This window comes from Podarcis cretensis, assembly GCF_951804945.1.
Source record: "Podarcis cretensis genome assembly, chromosome: 8".
In the NCBI taxonomy this organism is placed as follows: Eukaryota; Metazoa; Chordata; class Lepidosauria; order Squamata; family Lacertidae; genus Podarcis; species Podarcis cretensis.
This window is the reverse complement of record NC_137177.1, coordinates 50459044-50478024: the sequence shown is the minus strand read 5'-3', so window position 1 is coordinate 50478024 and position 18981 is coordinate 50459044. Positions and strand designations below refer to the sequence as shown.

Genomic DNA, 18981 nt, shown 5'->3' with positions numbered 1-18981 from the left:
AAATTTCCCACTCCTTTTTGAACTTTTGGTTTGGTTGTCTCCTAATTGTCTCCGTCATTAACTTGTGGGAATTGCTGCCACAATATACAGAGGTGGCCACTTGTTTAAAAGTAAAGGGACCCCTGACCATTAGGTCCAGTCGTGACCGACTCTGGGGTTGCGGTGCTCATTTCCCTTTATTGGCAGAGGGAGCCGGCGTACAGCTTCCGGGTCATATGGCCAGCATGACTAAGCCGCTTCTGGCGAACCAGAGCAGCATACAGAAACGCCGTTTACCTTCCCGCCAGAGCGGTACCTATTTATCTACTTGCACTTTGACGTGCTTTCGAACTGCTAGGTTGGCAGGAGCAGGGACCGAGCAACGGGAGCTCACCCCGTTGCGGGGATTTGAACCACCAACCTTCTGATCGGCAAGTCCTAGGCTCTGTGGTTTAACCCACAGCGCCACCCGCGTCCCTAGGCCACTTGTTTAGTGGGCTTCAAAAGCTTATTAGGCAAAATAATGGGAGGATGCACCAATCAACTGCTGTTGGCCACCAGAGCTAATTGAACCCTCCTTGTTTAGAAGACATGGGTTGCTATTGAATGAAAGTTGCTTGAGGGCCACAGTTGGGAAGGGCTGTTGTCTTCATGCCCTGCTTATGGGAAGATAGGAGACAAGATAAGCTGGACTTTCAGCAACCAGGCTCTTCTTAGGTTCAAGGAGCCAAGTCACATTTTGAGATGGTTCCCTAGGCCCAGCTGACCTGACTTTAAGGGGAATTACTTTGTAAGCCCCTGATCCACGACATTAAAAATATGATTTTGGTACATCTCAGTGTCACTCAAGAACCTGCCCTGTTTGTAGTTGTTGCCATGCAGTGACCCCAGTAGACCACCACTCACTGAATCACATTTTAAGGAATCTATTCTCAGTCTCAAGTCTAGAAAATTTGTTTGGTTTCCACCACTTTTCTGTGGAGAATATCCCAGAATAATACTTTTTAACTACCTGTTGATTTGTTTACACCAGGCTTCCTCAAACTAGGCCCTCCAGATGTTTTGAGACTACAATTCCCATCATCCCTGACCACTGGTCCTGCTAGCTAGGAATCACGGGAGTTGTAGGCCAAAAACATCTGGAGGGCCGAGTTTGAGGAAGCCTGGTTTACACCCAGCTTGTAACCACTGTTTCTTACAATCACAGCTTTGCATTTTACTTTAAGGTCAAGTTTCAGAAGCCCCCTTCCTGTAGCAACTAAAAAATGCAAACATGAAAACAGGGCTCAGAAAAGCATGCTGAAGAGACAGCCTTCACTTGCTTGGCAAGAGAATCTCACACATCTGGCCCCAACTGTTTCTGCTGTACTTTGCTGAAGCCAAATAAGGAGCTGCCTCATGCAAAGCTCATTTATATGCCTGTTCAGTTGCAGCACACATCTGCCTGGGAACCCACATTTTTGGAGAAGCCTCATGAAGGCAAACAGCCACAGCACCGCACAACAGGATCCCCGCCAAGCTGGGGGTGGGGACTCCATGGCTCTCCAGCTCTCCTACAACCTCCCTTCATCACATGCTGAGCAGCAGCAAGCACTTTCCATGCCAGGCACTACTCCGCCTGTTGAAAGAGGCAAGCATTGTGCTTGCTCCCCACTCAGCCCCCCGAGGCTAACCACAATCCTTTGAGAGGCTCATGTATTTACAAACTGAGGCATGTCAAAATCAAAGGGGATACCATATGACATAATTCGCATTAAATACAAGCAGGCTGACAATTTATAGTGTCAGCCCAGAGAAGGTGGGGAGAGCTAAGACGTGGTAATTATTTAATTCCTGCTTAAACCAACAGCAGCTTTGCCTTCAGGAGTGCTGAAATAGGCAGGCCTTGGGGGCTGTGCTGGCAGCCAGCTGATGCCAAGGCCTGGCACCAGGCCAGGACTTAGATAACAGGCAGCTTAACTATTTATAGACACTTCACACCAGAATGTTAACTAGAGGAGGGGGTGTCCCTTCCACCTGCAGGCAGCTGCTGCTCAGATAGAACACTACCCACTACCAAAGCAGCAGAGGGCAGTTTTTAAGGGTGACAACTTGAAGACCTCCCAGGCTCTGGCACAAGAAACCCTTATCATAGCCAAAGACCTCACAGACAGCCACAGAACATCAACCTCAGCAGCAGTTCCTAATAACAGGATTTGGGGAGCAGGTAGGAAGCTATGCTCTGCCTCAACTCTTCCACACACATTTCTGATTTTGAGACCCCCAGACACCTAAGCCTTTTGCTTCCAGCTACAAAGGCTTTGTGCACAGGGGATCCAAACACTCCGCCCCTGAATGCTTTGCCTTATACATGGTTCAGGTGGGGCCTGCAACAGAACCCCTGCAGCCATGAGCCAGAAACATCCATTGGAAGGTGAGCAATGGATTTCTCAATGCCCAAGAGTAGCTGTATCTGTGCTGGTGGAGCCTCTGCGCAGATTCTGGCTGTGTATAAATGGCAACACCTCATCCTCTCTTCTACCTCATTAACTGAAACACATTAAAACAAGGGTGCACTGGGAGTAGGAAATGAGACTGTTAAACCAAGCTGATATAATCCTCATCAGCTGTGGGCAACGAGGCCGCATCAATTATGCTGAATCAAGTGCAGTAACCATGATTTACAGGAGACTCCAAGACCCCAAGCAGCACTCCTGTGCCTTGGACCATATTTCTCTCTCCTGGCTCCTTTCAAGTGCTTCTCTTCAGCTCTTCTGCTACTAGCACCTGCTGGGTTTGTGGCTTTCGCCTTCTTTTCCATGAGACTCAGTTCCTATAGCCACAACAGCCCTCAGGCAAAATCCACTTTCAGAGAAATACTCAGTCAAAACAACAATGGCCTGCTTTCTGTCCAGAGAGGCAGCAGAGGCACCTCCCTCCCACCCACACTAGCATGGAAGCACAGCTCTTATGCAAGCAGGTGAACTCACCTCAAGGAGTAACTGCAAGGCTGTCATGGGAAACATCCCATTAGTCCCTCAGCAAATGATTTAGAAATATAGTTGCACATTTGGGACAAATCAGAACTCAACTCAAACTAGAACACAATTTAGGGACTTATGCCGTGGCAATAATGATGGCAAAGCAAGCTTACTTTCCCATCGCCATTGTGCCCTGCAGTCTCATCCAGCGAAGTTATTTTGTGTAACCACCAGCCTGATGCCTCATGAGCCTTAAGGGGGAGTAGGAGGAATCCTCAGTAACCTATTGTTACTAGTCTTAGTGTACGTTCTGTGGCGTTACTTAGAGCAACTACTTGTTCTTACTTTTCAATTTGTACAGCCCAAGGATGTGGACAGGTGAGGCCTACCATGTATGTGTGTGTGTGTCCCTGGGCCTTTCTGACTGGTAAAAACAGTGAGGAGGAGAAACTGGCTAATTAAGGAGAGTGGTAAATGCCTCCTTACATAAGGGTGTGGTTTCACCAAGCCTAAAAAAAGTCATTATTGAAAAAGCCTTCCCTGAATCCCACTCAATTGAATAATTTCTGGTCAGTCTAACATTCTATTTCTGGGCCAGGTGCTTGAACACAAAATGGTCTCTCAGCTCCAAAATGGTCTCTCAGCTGCATGAAACACATTATCAAGGCCACTTTAAATCCATATTCAAACCTGGTTAAGGGATTGAAACAATTTTGATCACCTTAGCTGATGTCCTATGCCAGGAACTAGAAAAGGGAAATACATCCCTATTGGTTTCATTGACTTGATACCATTATTGCCCAGGGTATCCTCCTGAGATGTCGCTCAGTGGTTCAAGTTTTACCTGGACAGCTGGTTCCAAAAGGTGGTGCTGGGAGGCTCCTGTCTGGCCCCTTGGCTAGTGCCCTATGGTGCCCCCAGAGGGTTCTGTTCTGTTTTCCATGATGTTTAAGCTTCTAATCTACATGAACCCACAAGGAAAGACTATCCTGGGATTTTTTAGAGCGAGTAGTATTCTCTTCTGAAGAATCAGGCTAGCGGTTTGGGTTACTCCAGGATTCTAGTCTGTGTTTGGATACACAGGTGGCAACTGTTGGCATTAATGCATTTTACACAACTTCAGCTGGAGCACCAACTATATCTTTTCTTTGTGATATCAAACTTGGCCATGGTGACACAGAGGATTGGAGTTGAATAAGACCTTAGAGAAAATTTAGTTCACCCCCTGCTCAGTGCAGGGTTTGCAATGTAGGACTCTGCAACTACAGCACCCCTGTCATATGGACAACCTCGGGGGGGGGGGGGCGGACCACCCAACACTTTCCAAGGCTGTCTGTTCCACTACCTTAGTATCTCCTGATGTTCAGTGAAATCCACTTCTTTGCAATTTCCATCCATTAGTTCCAATGCCCAAGTCTGCTCTATTTTCTGCATAACAGACCTTCAGGTATCTGAAGAAGAGCTATCATGTCTCCCCTTCCTTTTTCCTTCTCCAGGCTAAACATGCCCTGAAGATCTTGCTTCCTGGGCAGGTGGTCTTTCAGGATTTAAGATATGCAAGAGAAATTCACTTCTGGCAGGGATAGCCTTGAGAAGAAATGGAAGCACCATCCTGTTCAGCTGTGCCACTGACACAGCCACCACACTACCCATCTCTGTTGGTACTGGTGCCAATTTATGGCACGATCTTGCTAAGATCTCATGAGATCTCCCACACCATGTGAGATCTTTCAAGATCTCAAAAATTGGCGTTAAACTGGCACTGCTTCTCTACCGCCACCCAAGGCAGCTGTTTCACCCTGCTTCATGGATGGGTTAGCTCTGTCCTCAGTAAAGTATAGAGGATAATTTTGTAGAAACCTGTGAGTGGCTGCACCCAGACTATGGAATACCCTCTCTCAATGAAGGGCAAACTTCTCTTTTTCAGACAGCTCATCAGTGATTTTAATAGGATGTTTAATTTCTTCTGCTCCCTTACTTTTAAAGTTGTATTATTATTTGGTATGTTTTATTTATGGTGAATTTTTAAATGCTTTTAGTTTGTATTTTCCTGTATTTTCTATTTATTATTAGACAATATTCTGATGGAAAGGTGGGATATAAATGTTCATAATAAACACCACCACAGTAAACTGACTGATTAACTGAAGGCTTTGCTAAGGAGATGCTCAGTGCCTGTCAGTCTCCAAAGAATTTAAGAGCAAGCACGACAATGCAAGGAACATTGAGCTCTACTACCCTAGGTGGGTTCAAACCCCTGACACTCAAACCCCTGACACGTGTCTGTCTGTTCACTGATACCTTTACTATCACTTGCAAACAAGAATGTCATAGAGCACATGCAAACGCATATGGTATGATTCAAGCCTAGATGGAAAAGATTCAGGCTGAGGGAAGAGAGAGTCTCCACAGGTTACAGTAAGGTCTGAAGCTCCTTTTGCCCCCAGCTTTAAAGGCTGAAACCTCAAAGAGGCTCCAGGCACTCCAGCGCCTAAAATGATAAACACAGAATGTACGCCAAGGCATTCTGAAGAGTGTGCAGGAAGCCTACTTAACTAGCATGATCTGCACCAAGAGAGAGCAACATCTGTTGGATTAATTAGCTGTGTAATTAGCATCCTCTCAGTTGAGAGGATTCACTTTCTGCTTCCTGAAACATTTCCAGTGCTTTTATCATCTTCATTCTGCACACAAAGCTGAAGTTTATTTGGAGCACCATCTCACCCGCTGCCAAATGGTTCTCAACAAGACCATCCAGGACGAAACAACACCACCACTGCTGAAAGCAAACAGCCATAGCAAAGAAGTGGAGGAGGAGGAAGAACAGGAGCAAGGTACACAAAGAACTATTCAGCTGCTTGGGGACAAGTAAGGCTTCCAGACCTCAATAGGCACACTCAGCCATCTACTAAGTCCAATGTGCCAAAGCAAATATAAAATGCTTCACCAAGGAGCCAATGCTTGACTCTTGGGAAGAGTCAGGAATATCTGTCTTAACTATGACAGTAAAAGTACAGACAGCTATGGCCTCCCTGAAGAGTATAATCTGGGGGAAAGAAACAAAGGGATGAAAACCGTGCTAGTAGAAAGACAGCTGAAGTGAAAAAACTTGCATAGAGTGCACCAATGCATGATATATCCAGATGTCCGTACAGGAGAGTTCCACAGAGACAACTTAATGGCAAACATGAAGGTGCAAGGAGAGACTGCTTCCTTTTCTCACAATGTACCATCTAGTCATGAGCATGGAGTGGCAAGAAACACACATCACTAAGAAAAGTCAACACACTCCTGCAGGCTGTCCCAGAGCCAGCATCTCTCCAGCTTCATTCAACAAAAAGTGCAAGGAGTTTCTTTTTCAATCCCAGATCTGGGGGCAAACTTATTTACCTGTAGATGCCTGCCTTGTATCAAATCAAAGTAAGTTTATTGTGCCATGACAATTCCATACAATCACAGTCAACTTAAAATATAACTCAGACATCGGCAAATAAAAACAGTAAACATATGTGAGATATCTGATAACAGGGAGGCCCCTGCATCTACACTGATTTTCAATTTAGTACTCTGAATCTCCCTTATAGTTTATGGCTATTTTATCCAGTTCCTTCTTCCTGATCTTTTTTGCTGCCACAACAAAAAAGGCCACCTTATGTGTCACCAATGTATTATTGTCACTTAACGAACACTGAACCCTCTCACTTGGGAAGAGCCCACTATCCTGTACAAAGGGAAGTGCCTCCTTGGATCTGTGTATAGGGGACAAGTTAACATATAATGGGGTTACCAAAAAAATACAGAGTCTGTCTGCATATGGAATCTTATTATAATGGCCATCCAGAACTGCTGAAGGAAGCCTGTCTTGTATAGTATTACTTAGGAACGGCTTAAAGGTAAGGGACACAGAATATCTGAGTTACTACACTCTTGTCCAACCTGTGTCAACTTTCAGTTATTTTCCAACAGTTTTGCCACCTCAGAAAGATACAGGACTACTCTCAGGCTTGTAATGACAAGCGCCAACACAAGCTCCAGTGGGCCCCCTGACATGTACAAAAGGTGACTTTGCTGGTAAACTGCTTTTGGAGATCAGCCATTGAGCAGAAAGTCCCATTAAGGGACAAATTAAAGCATAATTAGGAATATTTAAATGCCAAAAAACAGCTATTAAGCAAGCAATCTATTCTGACAGCATGACCCTAATGTGCAACGTGAGCAGCAGCTACTTCAAGTGTGGGGAACCTTTGTCCCTCCAGATGTTACTGGACTACAATACCCATCATCCCTGGCCACTGGCTGCATTTGCTAAGGCTGATGGGAGTTACAATTCAGCAACATCTGGAGGCACAACATTTCCTCAGCCTTGCTCTACTGCATGCCTAGCCAATGTGGTAAAATTGGTCATCATTTGAATCCATGCCATTAACAAGCTATGGGGCAAATAAATAAATAAATGAAAATGTCCACTTCTTTGGGAGACTTAAATGTAGTGTTGAATTATTCAGTGGCTTCAAATACTAGTTTGAAAAGTCTTTCATTTCCCTGTCGTGCAAGAATGGTTTGCTTTTGCATTTCTTTACCTTTTGCATCCAGGCTTCCCAACACATCCACCTTAACTTTGTGCCCACTTTGCCACTGAAGCTATACATAGGTGGTGCTTGCCAACGTCTTATCAGCGCCACAAGGGCTATGTCATTAGCACTAAAACCTACTAGGCAACCTGCTCAAGGAGCAAGGTTTCAAGTGTCCCTCTGCTGATACTTGTCAGTCACACACACACACATTTCTGGCACCTAGCACCATTTATGCAATACATGGAGCCAAGGAATAACAACTTAAAAGGAAAATGGCAAAAAGGCTGGGTAAGGAGGATTGCAAGTATGATAAGCCTTGAGCTCTCTCACCCAGGCAGCATCTGGAGAGGATTTTCTCCAGCAGAGAGGCAAGAACTCGATTACATCCAGTTAACTGCACTCTAAACTGATTATGCATGTGCCAGGCTAATGGATTACATTAGCAAGAGGAAAACATCCCACCAATCTCCATTTTACAATACACAACTCAAGGTCCTGAAAAAAGAAAAGCTGGCCCTAGGATTGTTCCCCAGACTCTGAGCCACAGGGGCAGAAACACAAATGAAGAACCAGACTTTGTTGTCAGTATGATTCCCAACATTCCTGATTCCAATATTCAAACTCAACTCCTTCTAGACCAGCGGTAGGCAACCTAAGGCCTGGGGGCTGGATGCAGCCCAATCGCCTTCTCAATCCGGCCTGCGGAAGGTCTGGGAATCAGCGTGTTTTTACATGAGTAGAATGTGTGCTTTTATTTAAAATACATCTCTGGGTTATTTGTGGGGCATAGGAATTCGTTCATATTTTTTTTCAAAATATAGTCCGGCCCACCATATGGTCTGAGGGACGGTGGACCAGCCCATGGCTGAAAAAGATTGCTGACCCCTGTTCTAGACTAAGTCACATCATCCTAATAATGTCAGTGCTTCTACCAATACTACAAACCAATCCATCTAACCAGGTTGGGACACTACCCAACACTAGAGCCAAACTGGGAAGGACTAAGCCTGATATTTCTAAAAGGACATGGAAGTCAGGCTCAGTCTCCTTCCTTGTGGGTAAAATTGGAGACGTGGAGTTTTATATAAGTGGAGGACTCAAATGCCTGAAGCCTCCACATCTATAAAATTTGAATACCTTAAAGAGTTTGGGAGGAAGTTGCAGATTTAATACCAGTTTTGTACATGGGTAGCATCCTCAGCAGGTAGGTAACATCAGCAGAAGTCGCTGCATAGGCAAGAAGATCTATCACATTGCCCCAACTACCTTTTCCATTTCCCACCCATCCTGGAGGGAGACCATGTACATTGCTGACATAGCTCCACAGTCTGGCTGTGGCTCCAAGCAGCTCAACTAGCCCCTTCACACACAATAAAGTCAGTAAAGTCTCCTGCAGTGGTCATCCCCTGGTGAACATTTACATACTCACTTTGCCTAGGTTTATTTTCAGAACCAAGCAAAGCATACTTGGGGTCATAAGCACCTGCAGCTCTGTTATGCCAGGCCAAATACTCAGAAACAGGTTACTGTGGTCTCCTGAAACTTGCCAATAGCCAACTTTGGGCCAGACAGTCAAGAAGCAGCCAAGAGAGAATAAGAGTGAACCCAGCACCAAGAGGGCAAACCCTTTAGCAAACAGGGAGGCGGGCTGGAGAGAGGCAGAACAAGTAGAACAGAAAATTGAAGAAAACAGATGAAAGCAAGTAAGACAGCATGTATAAGTGAGTGGAAGGTACATGAAGTGAAGCTGCTTAGAAGCTGCTTAGATTTATAGCAATTTGTACCTGATTGTTCATACTAAAGCCATTATGGGATGATTAGAGAAAAAGGTGAAGCTTTAAGTCCAGTGAAAATCAATAGAAATGTCTGGAGCAATTCTGCCGTGCAAGTGAAAGGACTATTTACTGTATATGCAGAGCTTCTCGGTTTCTAGCCTACATGGATTGCGTGGGGGCAGGGCGGGGGGAACAGAAATTTGCAGCCAGAAGCAGCTGACAGAGAGGTAAGACAGAGGCAATGAGGATATACTAGAGGAGGAGAAATACCTGCTTGGCAGCAGAGCCCTATTACAACCATCCCTCCTCTCTGGCCTGCCACTTTGCTGCAGGTACACCAATGTACAGGATGTATAAATGACAGGTGTGATCCATGAACACCTGTGTGCCTTGGAGCTCTATATTGAGAATGGCTAAGGAGATGTGCACATTTCTGGCATAAAATACGAATGCAAGAGCACAACTAATAGGCATGGGAGCAACAAACAACAGCACCACAAGAACAGAAACAGCCAGGTCACCCCACCCCTTAGTACAAACCGCACATAAATGTGCATTCCCTACCCAAAGAATTATCTTCCTTGTAGGAGGAAGTGACATTCTTGTATCTGCAAATACTGCCTCTCCTCAACAAAAGGCTCTCCTAGAATTGGGCTGCAGGTGGTGAGCCAATAGAAAGAGTAGCAGCTCTGTGGGTTACATGTCCGCTGTCATCCTTGCGCTGGCACCCAGTCTTAGAATTCCTTCTGGAAAAGCTACTCTTAGCCAAGCTAGGAATAAATGAAACTGAACTGGTGTTCAAGGCAAGCTGCCAAAGTTTTTCTGCACTGTCCCACCCAACAGCAAAAGCATGTGAAAAACTGGGTCTTCCTTACCTTGTAGAGTTTCAGGCTGGCCTCATGCCTGGAGTTCGCTGTGTGGAGACGCAGCTTCTCCAAGCTGTTGGTATAATAGTCACAGGCATTGCATTTCAAATGCACGGGGTTCCCAATAGCCACACACTTGAGCCTCCACTCATTGGCCTTGCCCCCCTCCTTGATATGTGCCACCAGCTGGTACTTCTGCACATGTTTGTCAGTCTTGCAATGGAGCTGGAAATTGGCCTTGAGCTGCGTATTGTAGCGACACAACTTGCACTGATAAGAGTCCCCCATCACAGCCTTCCATTCCTCTTCAGGCAGGTTGCGCTCCACGTTCATGTGCAGCCCCAGCAGGTCCAAATTGTCTGTGGTGAACTTGTTGCACACGGCACACTGGAAAAGCTTCAGCGAAGGGTCATTGGTCTGCGTGAATGTCTCCCCCAGGTTCATTAGCTCCTCAGACACCAGCTGCCCACCCCCAAGCCGCATGTCCAGGGGGATCTCTCCACCCACTGCACAGAGAAAGAAGAAAGTCAGTCAGAAAAGCTCTGCAGAAACAAGCAGGGTGGAGGGCAGCAACTCATTCCCACTCCATGACAGCAGTGCATCTAGAAGGGTCCTGGCCAAAGAAGCTCCTACAGACCTTGAGGCATGAAGACCTGGGCTAGAAACAGGGTGAAACTGGAAACAGAATCCCACTTTCCCCCTTTTATTTTCCAAGGCCTGAAATGGACATACTGAAAATTGGGGAAAAGCTAAGAAATATTCTATCTTTTATAATAATAAATGCAGTATTTTTTTAAAAAAAAACAACAACCCTGCATTGATTATTAAAATAACATCAATTTTCTTTTTAAAAAGTAACTGTCAGTTCACATTGTTGTAAGTCTCTTAGATCAAAGAGTGTTGCAATGGATATGCATTGTTGCTGTGTTTGATGAGATTATTCAACAGGTAACATCTTTCTCACGATGTTGGAAAAGTACTTTCAAACACTGCTGAACATCCCCAGGTATGTGCTCTAAATTGAGAGCATTCCAAGCATATTGCCCTGACAACACAGTGGCATGGCCTATGCTCAACACAGCCCTCAATGTATCTTTCCACTTGCCTCAGATTCCTCCAGCTGGTACGTCAAGGTTATGGAACATTTTTGAGCCTAAGGGGCAACCTTCCAAAGGCCGCTTACCATAGCAGAAGAGGGAGAAGTGGGCACCTTTGCACAGTAGGCTAGTTTCTACAGACCTTCCTCTCTGCCTTTCATTCAGACAAGCAAGAGGCATTGTTAAGAGTTCAGGGATACATTCAAGCCAAGCAAAATCACCCAGGCTGCAAGGCAGGGCCAATGAGGGGGTGTGGCCCAGGAAAAGTTTTGAGGGTCTGATAGAGGCCTGGGGGGACGGGACACATTTGGCCCTGGGCCTGAGGTTTCCTACCCCTGTACTACATCAAATCAAATTAAACTGATAAATGTTTGAACCAGCACCTGCACCCCAAATCAAGGATGAAAACTAAATTTATGACAGACTTAAGCTCATTTCAGTGCCTGAATTTTCTGAAGCCCATTGAGCTAAAAGTGGTATTTGAGACATTTAGTCTGATTAAGATGAAAAATAAGTCCTACTGGTATATTCAAGGATATATTTGCTGAGATGAAATCGTATATAAATTAAATAAATTAAATTTAAATTTTGTCTACAGCTAAGGTGGCACCTGCAATCCAATCCAATTCCACTCAGTTTAATGGGGCTTACTTCCTTGTAAGTGTGTAGAGGATTATAGCCTGACTACATATGATGACATACTATTGAAGAGTTCAGTGACACAATTAAGATTAACTGAAAATATTCAGATTTAGTATTACTCTTTAATTATATTACAGGGATGGTTATTTTCTATTTGAGTGCTCTCTCATATTTTCTGCATAACCACACTGAGGGCTACATACTGCTTCTAAGCTCATTAAAAAGCACACCCCCCTTTTGTTTACTAGGATGTTAATGGTTTCTATTTTCAGCTTTTATTTATTTCTATTTTCCCACCTGGCAAAAAAATAGATGCAGTTAATACCATATGGTGGAACAAGTTACAGTTTCATTTGTGACCTTTGGTTTATCAGTGTTTTAGTAAGAGTGAAGGAATGTGTACTTTTACATTTAATATATATCAAACTATCATGCAACTTCATGTTCTTAATGTAGTAAAGGACATTAGGTTCTGACAAAAAGGAATGTTGAATATATTTACTTTTTCTATCACCTGCCCAAGTCCCCTCCCCCAAACAAGCAGTTTTCTTCCATTGCTTCAAAATGCCTAATAATTTTACATCTCTAAGCAGAATCCCCCTGCCACAACCCTAGCTATGCCCTTGGGTGCCACAAGTTTAGGAAGGAAGTCATACTAATTCCCATGAGGAATGCACTGGTGCAATTCAGACATCACATCAAACCACAGCTTAACCATGGTTTAGTATATCATGTCTGAATTGGCAAACCATAGCCATAGTCATTGACCTGTCTCCAGAGTTTACTGCATCATGAAGTTGAAGATGGACCTCTGAGGCAGAAACAGAGGCAGACAGGCAGCTCTAAAAAATTGTCAGCTGTACAATTGGCCAACTGTAAGATTAGGGCAAACCATGATTTGGCATGATGTGTGAATGAACTAGTGTTACCCACTAGCCCATTTGTTAAAGCACGATGAACACCTGAATTCTGCATTTTCAGGAAAGGGGACTAGGTAGGGAACACAGTACTGCAGTTGTACACTCTAGCCAAACTAACAGCATCCCAAACATGGTGTGCAGCAGTGACAACAATAGCCTACTCTGGGCTATTCCATCTCCTGTTCAGTCATGGGTAAGTTTCCATCTCAGCTTACTTGTTTACCTTTAAAATGGAAACAAGCAATCTACCCTCATGGGGGTATGAGAGCACAGAAGCAGAGGAATTTGAGGTTGTGTTCATAAGGCTGAATCCAATACTCTCTGTCCGCAAGTGCAAGTGATGCTAGCAGATGGGTGAATTTTAATGTTGCACAACAGAGGAAACCAATGGAACTGCTGTCCTAGCAGTCACATACTGTGCAATAGATTTCGCAATCTACTGTGCAACAAATCTATCAGCAACCTGCTTCTGCATTCTCTCACTCAAAAGATTCCACTGATGCAAAACATTTCACCAGTGGAACAATAATACATCTAAATGAGTTTAACTTAGCACTACATTGAATGAAACCCATAGACTGCCTTACTTTTAAATGCTTTCTCTCACCCTCACACACAGAGTTTTTCACTTTAGTACAGACTTCTACAAAATCATATGCACCAATGCTTTACACACAGTCACCTCGATTTATCCTGCACAAGAAAAATATTGTTTGGACAGCTATGTGCAGGAACATCACAGTCAAAACAATCTTTCCACTCTCAAGCCACCCTCATCTACTTTCCATCATCTCCCTTCTGCCATAGTCCTTTAAAACACCTGTTCTTCTTCAGACAATGGCTTCTTAGTTTTTGTAGCATTTCCTCCTACAGCAACTATTACCTATAATTCTCATTGTCTAAACAGCAGTAATGCTGAGTTTGGACTCATATTATAGAACAATGGAGTTTTCAATGCTTTAAAACATTTCACAAGATGCCCAATAAAAAACTGGGAATTTTCACGGAATCTGTTTGAGACAAGAGACTTTGAAAGAACAGCTAAATTATAAACACAGTTGTCTGAAAAGCTTGCAGTTTCCAAAAGGAGGGATTTCTCTGAACTTCAAACATAGAAAGACACAAAGGGCAGGTCTCTCAGGTCTGTATCTGATGCTTAGTTCAGGGGAAGAAATCTTAAAAGCATGATTTCTCCCTCCCTCCCCCTGCCCTGTTTCAGAGCAGATTATACTACTATACACTGTTTTCTGTATGGCAAGAAAAGTCACTCATTTCCCTGCAAAACTCCCAGTATGAAAGTATCTACTGATATGTGAAAGACAGGCTACATAAAATGAGAAAGTGACATCTCCATCTCCTTTTTCTCCAATAAAACACTGGTCATGAGTCTGCTGGAGCCAAACCTGGCTCTTCTGCACACCCTCCACTCAGTCCAAGGTTGCAGCCACAGGATGGCCTTTCTTACAGCTTTAGATGCATCCATAGGGAGGGGGGGAAATTGCTTTGCTAACAATGTGGGGATGTCATGTTGCCCCCACCCCCAGCCTGAATCTCTCAGTCTCAGCAGGAGGTTGGCTTGACACACTCCAGGAAGAAGTTGCGGAGCCACTACACTCAGAATTGTACCATTTCACAGATAACCAAAAATAGTGACTTCCATACACACGCACCACTGCAGTTGTTTAAAAGCAGCAAACTCTGCTAACAACAAACACCCATTTTCTACATCCAAATTTCAACTAAGCCCTCCCAACCAAAAGACATCCAAAGAGCTAGGAGATTGGCCTTGAAGTGAAATAACTCCTACAAGATGTTTAAGTAGGGGAACCCTTTCAATCAACCCTACTGAAAAGTGCTTCACCCAAGTACATATAAAGTTGATAAAAGTGTTAGATACACCAAATTAATGATAGAATTAAACATAGGCTTTTCTTGTGATATGTTAGTGCTAAAAAACCCTACCATTATATTACACTTTAATATTAAATATTCAAAAGGTGATGTCACAATAAGCCCTGCTCTGTTTGAAACATGCAATGCAATAATAATCACAGCTCTCCTGCTTTCTCCAGAAAAAGGAGGATGCAGGCATATGCATATTCTGACAATATAAAAACCAGCATGATTTAAGTGATCGCTCACCTGTATAAATATCTAAGCCTAGGTTTAAGCTGAAATGCTAAAGGGGAGGGGGCAAGAAGTTATTCTTTATTTTTTGGGTTTCTAGCAATTCAGGCCTGCCAATTCACCATTAGCACTAAGTCTGCTGCATTCACCACACACATGGAACAAACCTGAAAGCTGGGTTTTGACCTTTTCCTTCATAAACATATTCCTAACCCTCATGTAAAAAGAGAAACTTTTAGAATAGGTTGGCAGAGGTACAAGAATGAACCATCTAACATATGCATGTCTGATGGCAGATTGCCCTCTTCATAACCTTTTTGATGTTCTTAAACTCACAAAATTTGCTAAGAGATGTAAACGTGCTGCCCAGAGAAAACAAGAAACCTGAACACATCTCATGACCCATGAAAAGCCACTCTTGCACACCATTTCTTCCATGGCTCCTCCCGGTGGCAGACCCCAGCTGAGAATATCTATGCACAACCCCCCACAAAGAATCACAGGGCGAACTCAGGTCACCTCACCTAGAGACGGGGCCATGGATGCTATTGTGTTGGTGGGATCCATCTGGAAACTGCCCATCATGAACGGAGCCTCAGACGCAGTGCTGTCCATCTTGAGGTTGGGCAGGGTCATATTCTGAGCCAGGTAGTACTGGTACAGCTCAGCCTCAGCAGGCAGGCTGCCCAGGCCCAAGTGGCGGTTGTGCTGCATTTGGCTCATGTTCTGCTGAAGCAGCATCATGTTGTGCATGTGCTTCTCACTGGTCATGTGAATGCGAAGGTTCCTGGCAACGTTGGTCTCATAGTCACAAACCTCACACCGCCAGGTTGGTTTGCTTTTTGGTTTGGTGGGGGAGGGGGCCCCACAGCTGCTACCCATGTTGGTGGCGGCAGCAGCAGCCGCAGCAGCAGCTGCCGCCGCCGCCGCAGCCCCAGCAGTGTGGCTGAAAACTTGTTCCCCACCTCCATTCTGCAGGTTCTGCATGTTGTTGAGATGCTTGTCAGACTGCATATGAATACTGAGGTTGCCTTTGGTAGTAGTGGAGTAGTTACAAACCTCACAGCGGAAAGGCTTGTAACCACATGTGTAGCTCTCGCCCCGTGCTAGCCGTGGGTGGGGCTGCCCGCTTTTGCAGTAGGCACACGCACCCCCTGGCTCTGGGTGCTTTTCCTTCATGTGAGCCTCAAGCGTCTGCTGGTACTTGTAGTGCCAATTACACTTGGGGCACTTGAGCGTCTTACACGAGTTTCGTGAATGCATCATGGTCATGTGGCCGCCAAGTGACCGTGAGGAGCCCAGGATGGTGTCACACTTGGGGCACTCCACACCGCTCCCCGAAGGGCACTCCCCACCCCCAAGCTCACATAGGGGCCCCACATGCTGGTGATGGGAAATGCAGCTCCCGTCTTCACCCTCAACACTCTCATTTGGTTCTGGTACTGTGGCATTGTCTTTATTGGCACTTTCATCACTGAAGTCGAGCCTCCTGCTGCCCTCACTGTTAAAGCTTAAACAATTCCTCCTATTTGCACCATCAAAGACAAAGGAAGAAGCAGAATTAGAACTAGAAGAAGCTGTGCCCCTGGACAGAGTCTGGAGCACATTAGGCATTAAGGGAGAAATGCTTTGGTTTGAGAGAGCAAGGTCCTTTTTGCTGCTGCCGCTGCCTGCCACTGCCCCAGACTCCTCAGGAGGTCTTTCCTCCAATTCATCCTCCAACTCGCTTGGGAACAGCCCTTTGCACCCCTCATCATCTTCCTCCTCCTCGTCCTCTTCCTCCTCCTCGTCCTCTTCCTCCTCCTCGTCCTCCCCAGCTGGCTCAATTTTCTCTGAGAGGCTGTCCTGGTCAGCCAGGTCTTGCTTTTCATACTCTACTATCCCAGGGTCCTCCTTCCCCTCGGAGGATATTGTTGGACTGGAAGCCAGTGGGCCCAGGGGGACTGAGGTAATTGGGGTCTTCAAAGCTGAACTTGTTAGCCCTCCAAGGTTCAAGAGAGCCCCAGAGGCCAAGAGGCCCGACTGGGGTTTTTCTGCTCCACTGGCAGCCCCAACCTGGGTACCCCCTTCTCCTTCCATGCGGAGCCCACTGAATTTGCCATAGAAACTGTGTCCAGGGCCTATGAGGTTAGCTGTGGAAACTAAAGGGTGTGGAAAGTTTTTGTTTTTTGGTTCCAAAAAGCTTACAAGGGGTTCCTTGTCTTTGCCTATTCCTTGGATGATAGCGGAGATGTTCTTATTGCTAAGAATTTTCCGCTCCTCCTCGCTCAGAGTCATTCGATGGTCATGCACCGCATGGGTCACAAATGAGCGGACATATCCAAAGGAGAGCTTGCACAAGAAACACATCAGGATGGGCTTCCGCTTTCCATAAAGCACGAAGCCATCAAATTTGGACAGGTCCACATTGTTGGGAACATCTTTGGATACGCAGGAACTTTTGGCAGAACCATCGCTGTTCAGGTAATCCTTGTTGCTTTTGTGGCGCACATCAAAAACGCGGAAGCTGTGCAGGACAGGGCTAACCCCTGTCAGGGCTGAGGTATTCGGGAAGGCCTGGTCCGAGCCCTCAAACCACTTCCCAAAGGATGAGGCTATGTGGAAAGTGTTGATGATCTGTGGGTAGACAGGCGCAGCCGAAGTTGCCTCGCCTTGCTTGCTCCCAGCACTGGGGAGAGAGTTCATAAAGAGTGATGGGAGCGTCCCACTGCTGGTGCCATTGCCACCCCCACAAACCCCCCCACTTTGGATCAGCTGACTGATGCTTTCAACAATGTATGCCGAGCCATCTGGCTGGTAGACTATCTCCCCTGCCAGATTCTCTACATCACTTTCCTCATCTCCCTCCTCGCCAGTGTCACTCCCACAGTCTTCTTGCAGAGGGAGGAGCGGACGGGCACTGGGGCAGTGGTGCTCCATGTAGGTCTGTAAGCTGGCGAAGGAGGTGGAGCATTCGTTACAGCTGACCTCCTTGCTGGCTGGCTCAGTGCTGGAGCCAGAGGCAACGACACTTTCTGCGGAGTGCTCACTGAAAGGAGCCCGCCGGTTGTCTAGGGCTTCATGGCTCTCCGCTGCAGATGGCTCCATGTTACAAGGTTTGCTGGGGAGGTGGGTGCTGCTGAGTTCAGTCCATTGCTGGTGCTGAGGAATAGCACACCCATTGTCCTTCCCCGAGATGACAGATGAGTCACAGCCTTCCATGGCGAGGCCTGCATGGAGCGTTCATTGCACCCAGTTTGGTTCGGACCTAAAGGCAGAAAAAGAGGGAAGAGGGAGAGAGAGAAAGAGAGAGAGAGAGAAGCAGTCAGTCAGGAGAAAGAATAGGCCAAATTTCCACACAGAGCAGACGAGACATGCACACAGCCCCCTCACCCAATAAAGCAGCTACTCTTTGTTGCCAAGCCTGGAAAATATAGTGGGAGGAAAGCATGAATGGGCAGAAGTTATCAGGAACACTAAAACCCATCAGCACTATGGCAGTCAAAGCAGCATGGAAGGAGCTCTTGGAAAGCCCCTCACTCATCCAAAAAATAAAAAAATAAATCTGTTTCCCAAAGCTTATTTAGGAACCAGGAAAAAAATTCTTCTTCTCCCAGACTTTTGGCTAATTAAATAATCTGTGGACCTTTAACTGGGGGGTGGGGTGGTTTGGTTACGTTTGCTGCCATTTTATGTATTTTTGTGTTTTTATATTGTAAGCCGCCCTGTGATCCTCAGATGAAGGGCGGTATAGAAATTTAATAAATAAATTGTTTGTTAATGGGAACTGGACCCTGGCACCTGCAAGGGGGGCACAGCAGGTCTGTCTGTGCACTTGTTGAAAGTAGCTCCAGTTTATGCACTGCCTTGTAAAACAAAAACAAAAACATGAAGTAGGCTAGACAGGAATGGTATGCCAGCCTCCAGAGTTTAAGCTACTGAGCTTATTATTATTCATCTGAATAATGAACATGCAATATACTGATGGCAAGAGAAAGCCATCCACCAGACTGCCTCTTTATGCAGTACTCCAGACCAAGCGCCATGTGTCTATTAGGCAGG

At 45.5% G+C, this 18981-nt stretch overlaps 1 protein-coding gene across 15 annotated transcripts in view; it reads right to left on the bottom strand.

Annotated features, from left to right (window-relative positions):
* Positions 1–18981, bottom strand: part of ZFHX3 (zinc finger homeobox 3) — a 340568-nt gene that overhangs the window by 92152 nt on the left and 229435 nt on the right. For 13 of the 15 annotated variants that reach the window (XM_079989142.1, XM_079989141.1, XM_079989138.1 and 10 more), the window contains 2 exons: positions 15465–18187; positions 10164–10660 (listed from right to left, as the gene is read on the bottom strand). In XM_079989142.1, coding sequence (XP_079845268.1) covers positions 10164–10660; positions 15465–18141 — 3174 coding nt within the window. In that variant the 5' untranslated portion in view covers positions 18142–18187. The remainder of the gene's footprint in view (positions 1–10163; positions 10661–15464; positions 18188–18981) is intronic. The other 2 variants (XM_079989136.1, XM_079989137.1) reach the window with 1 other exon arrangement.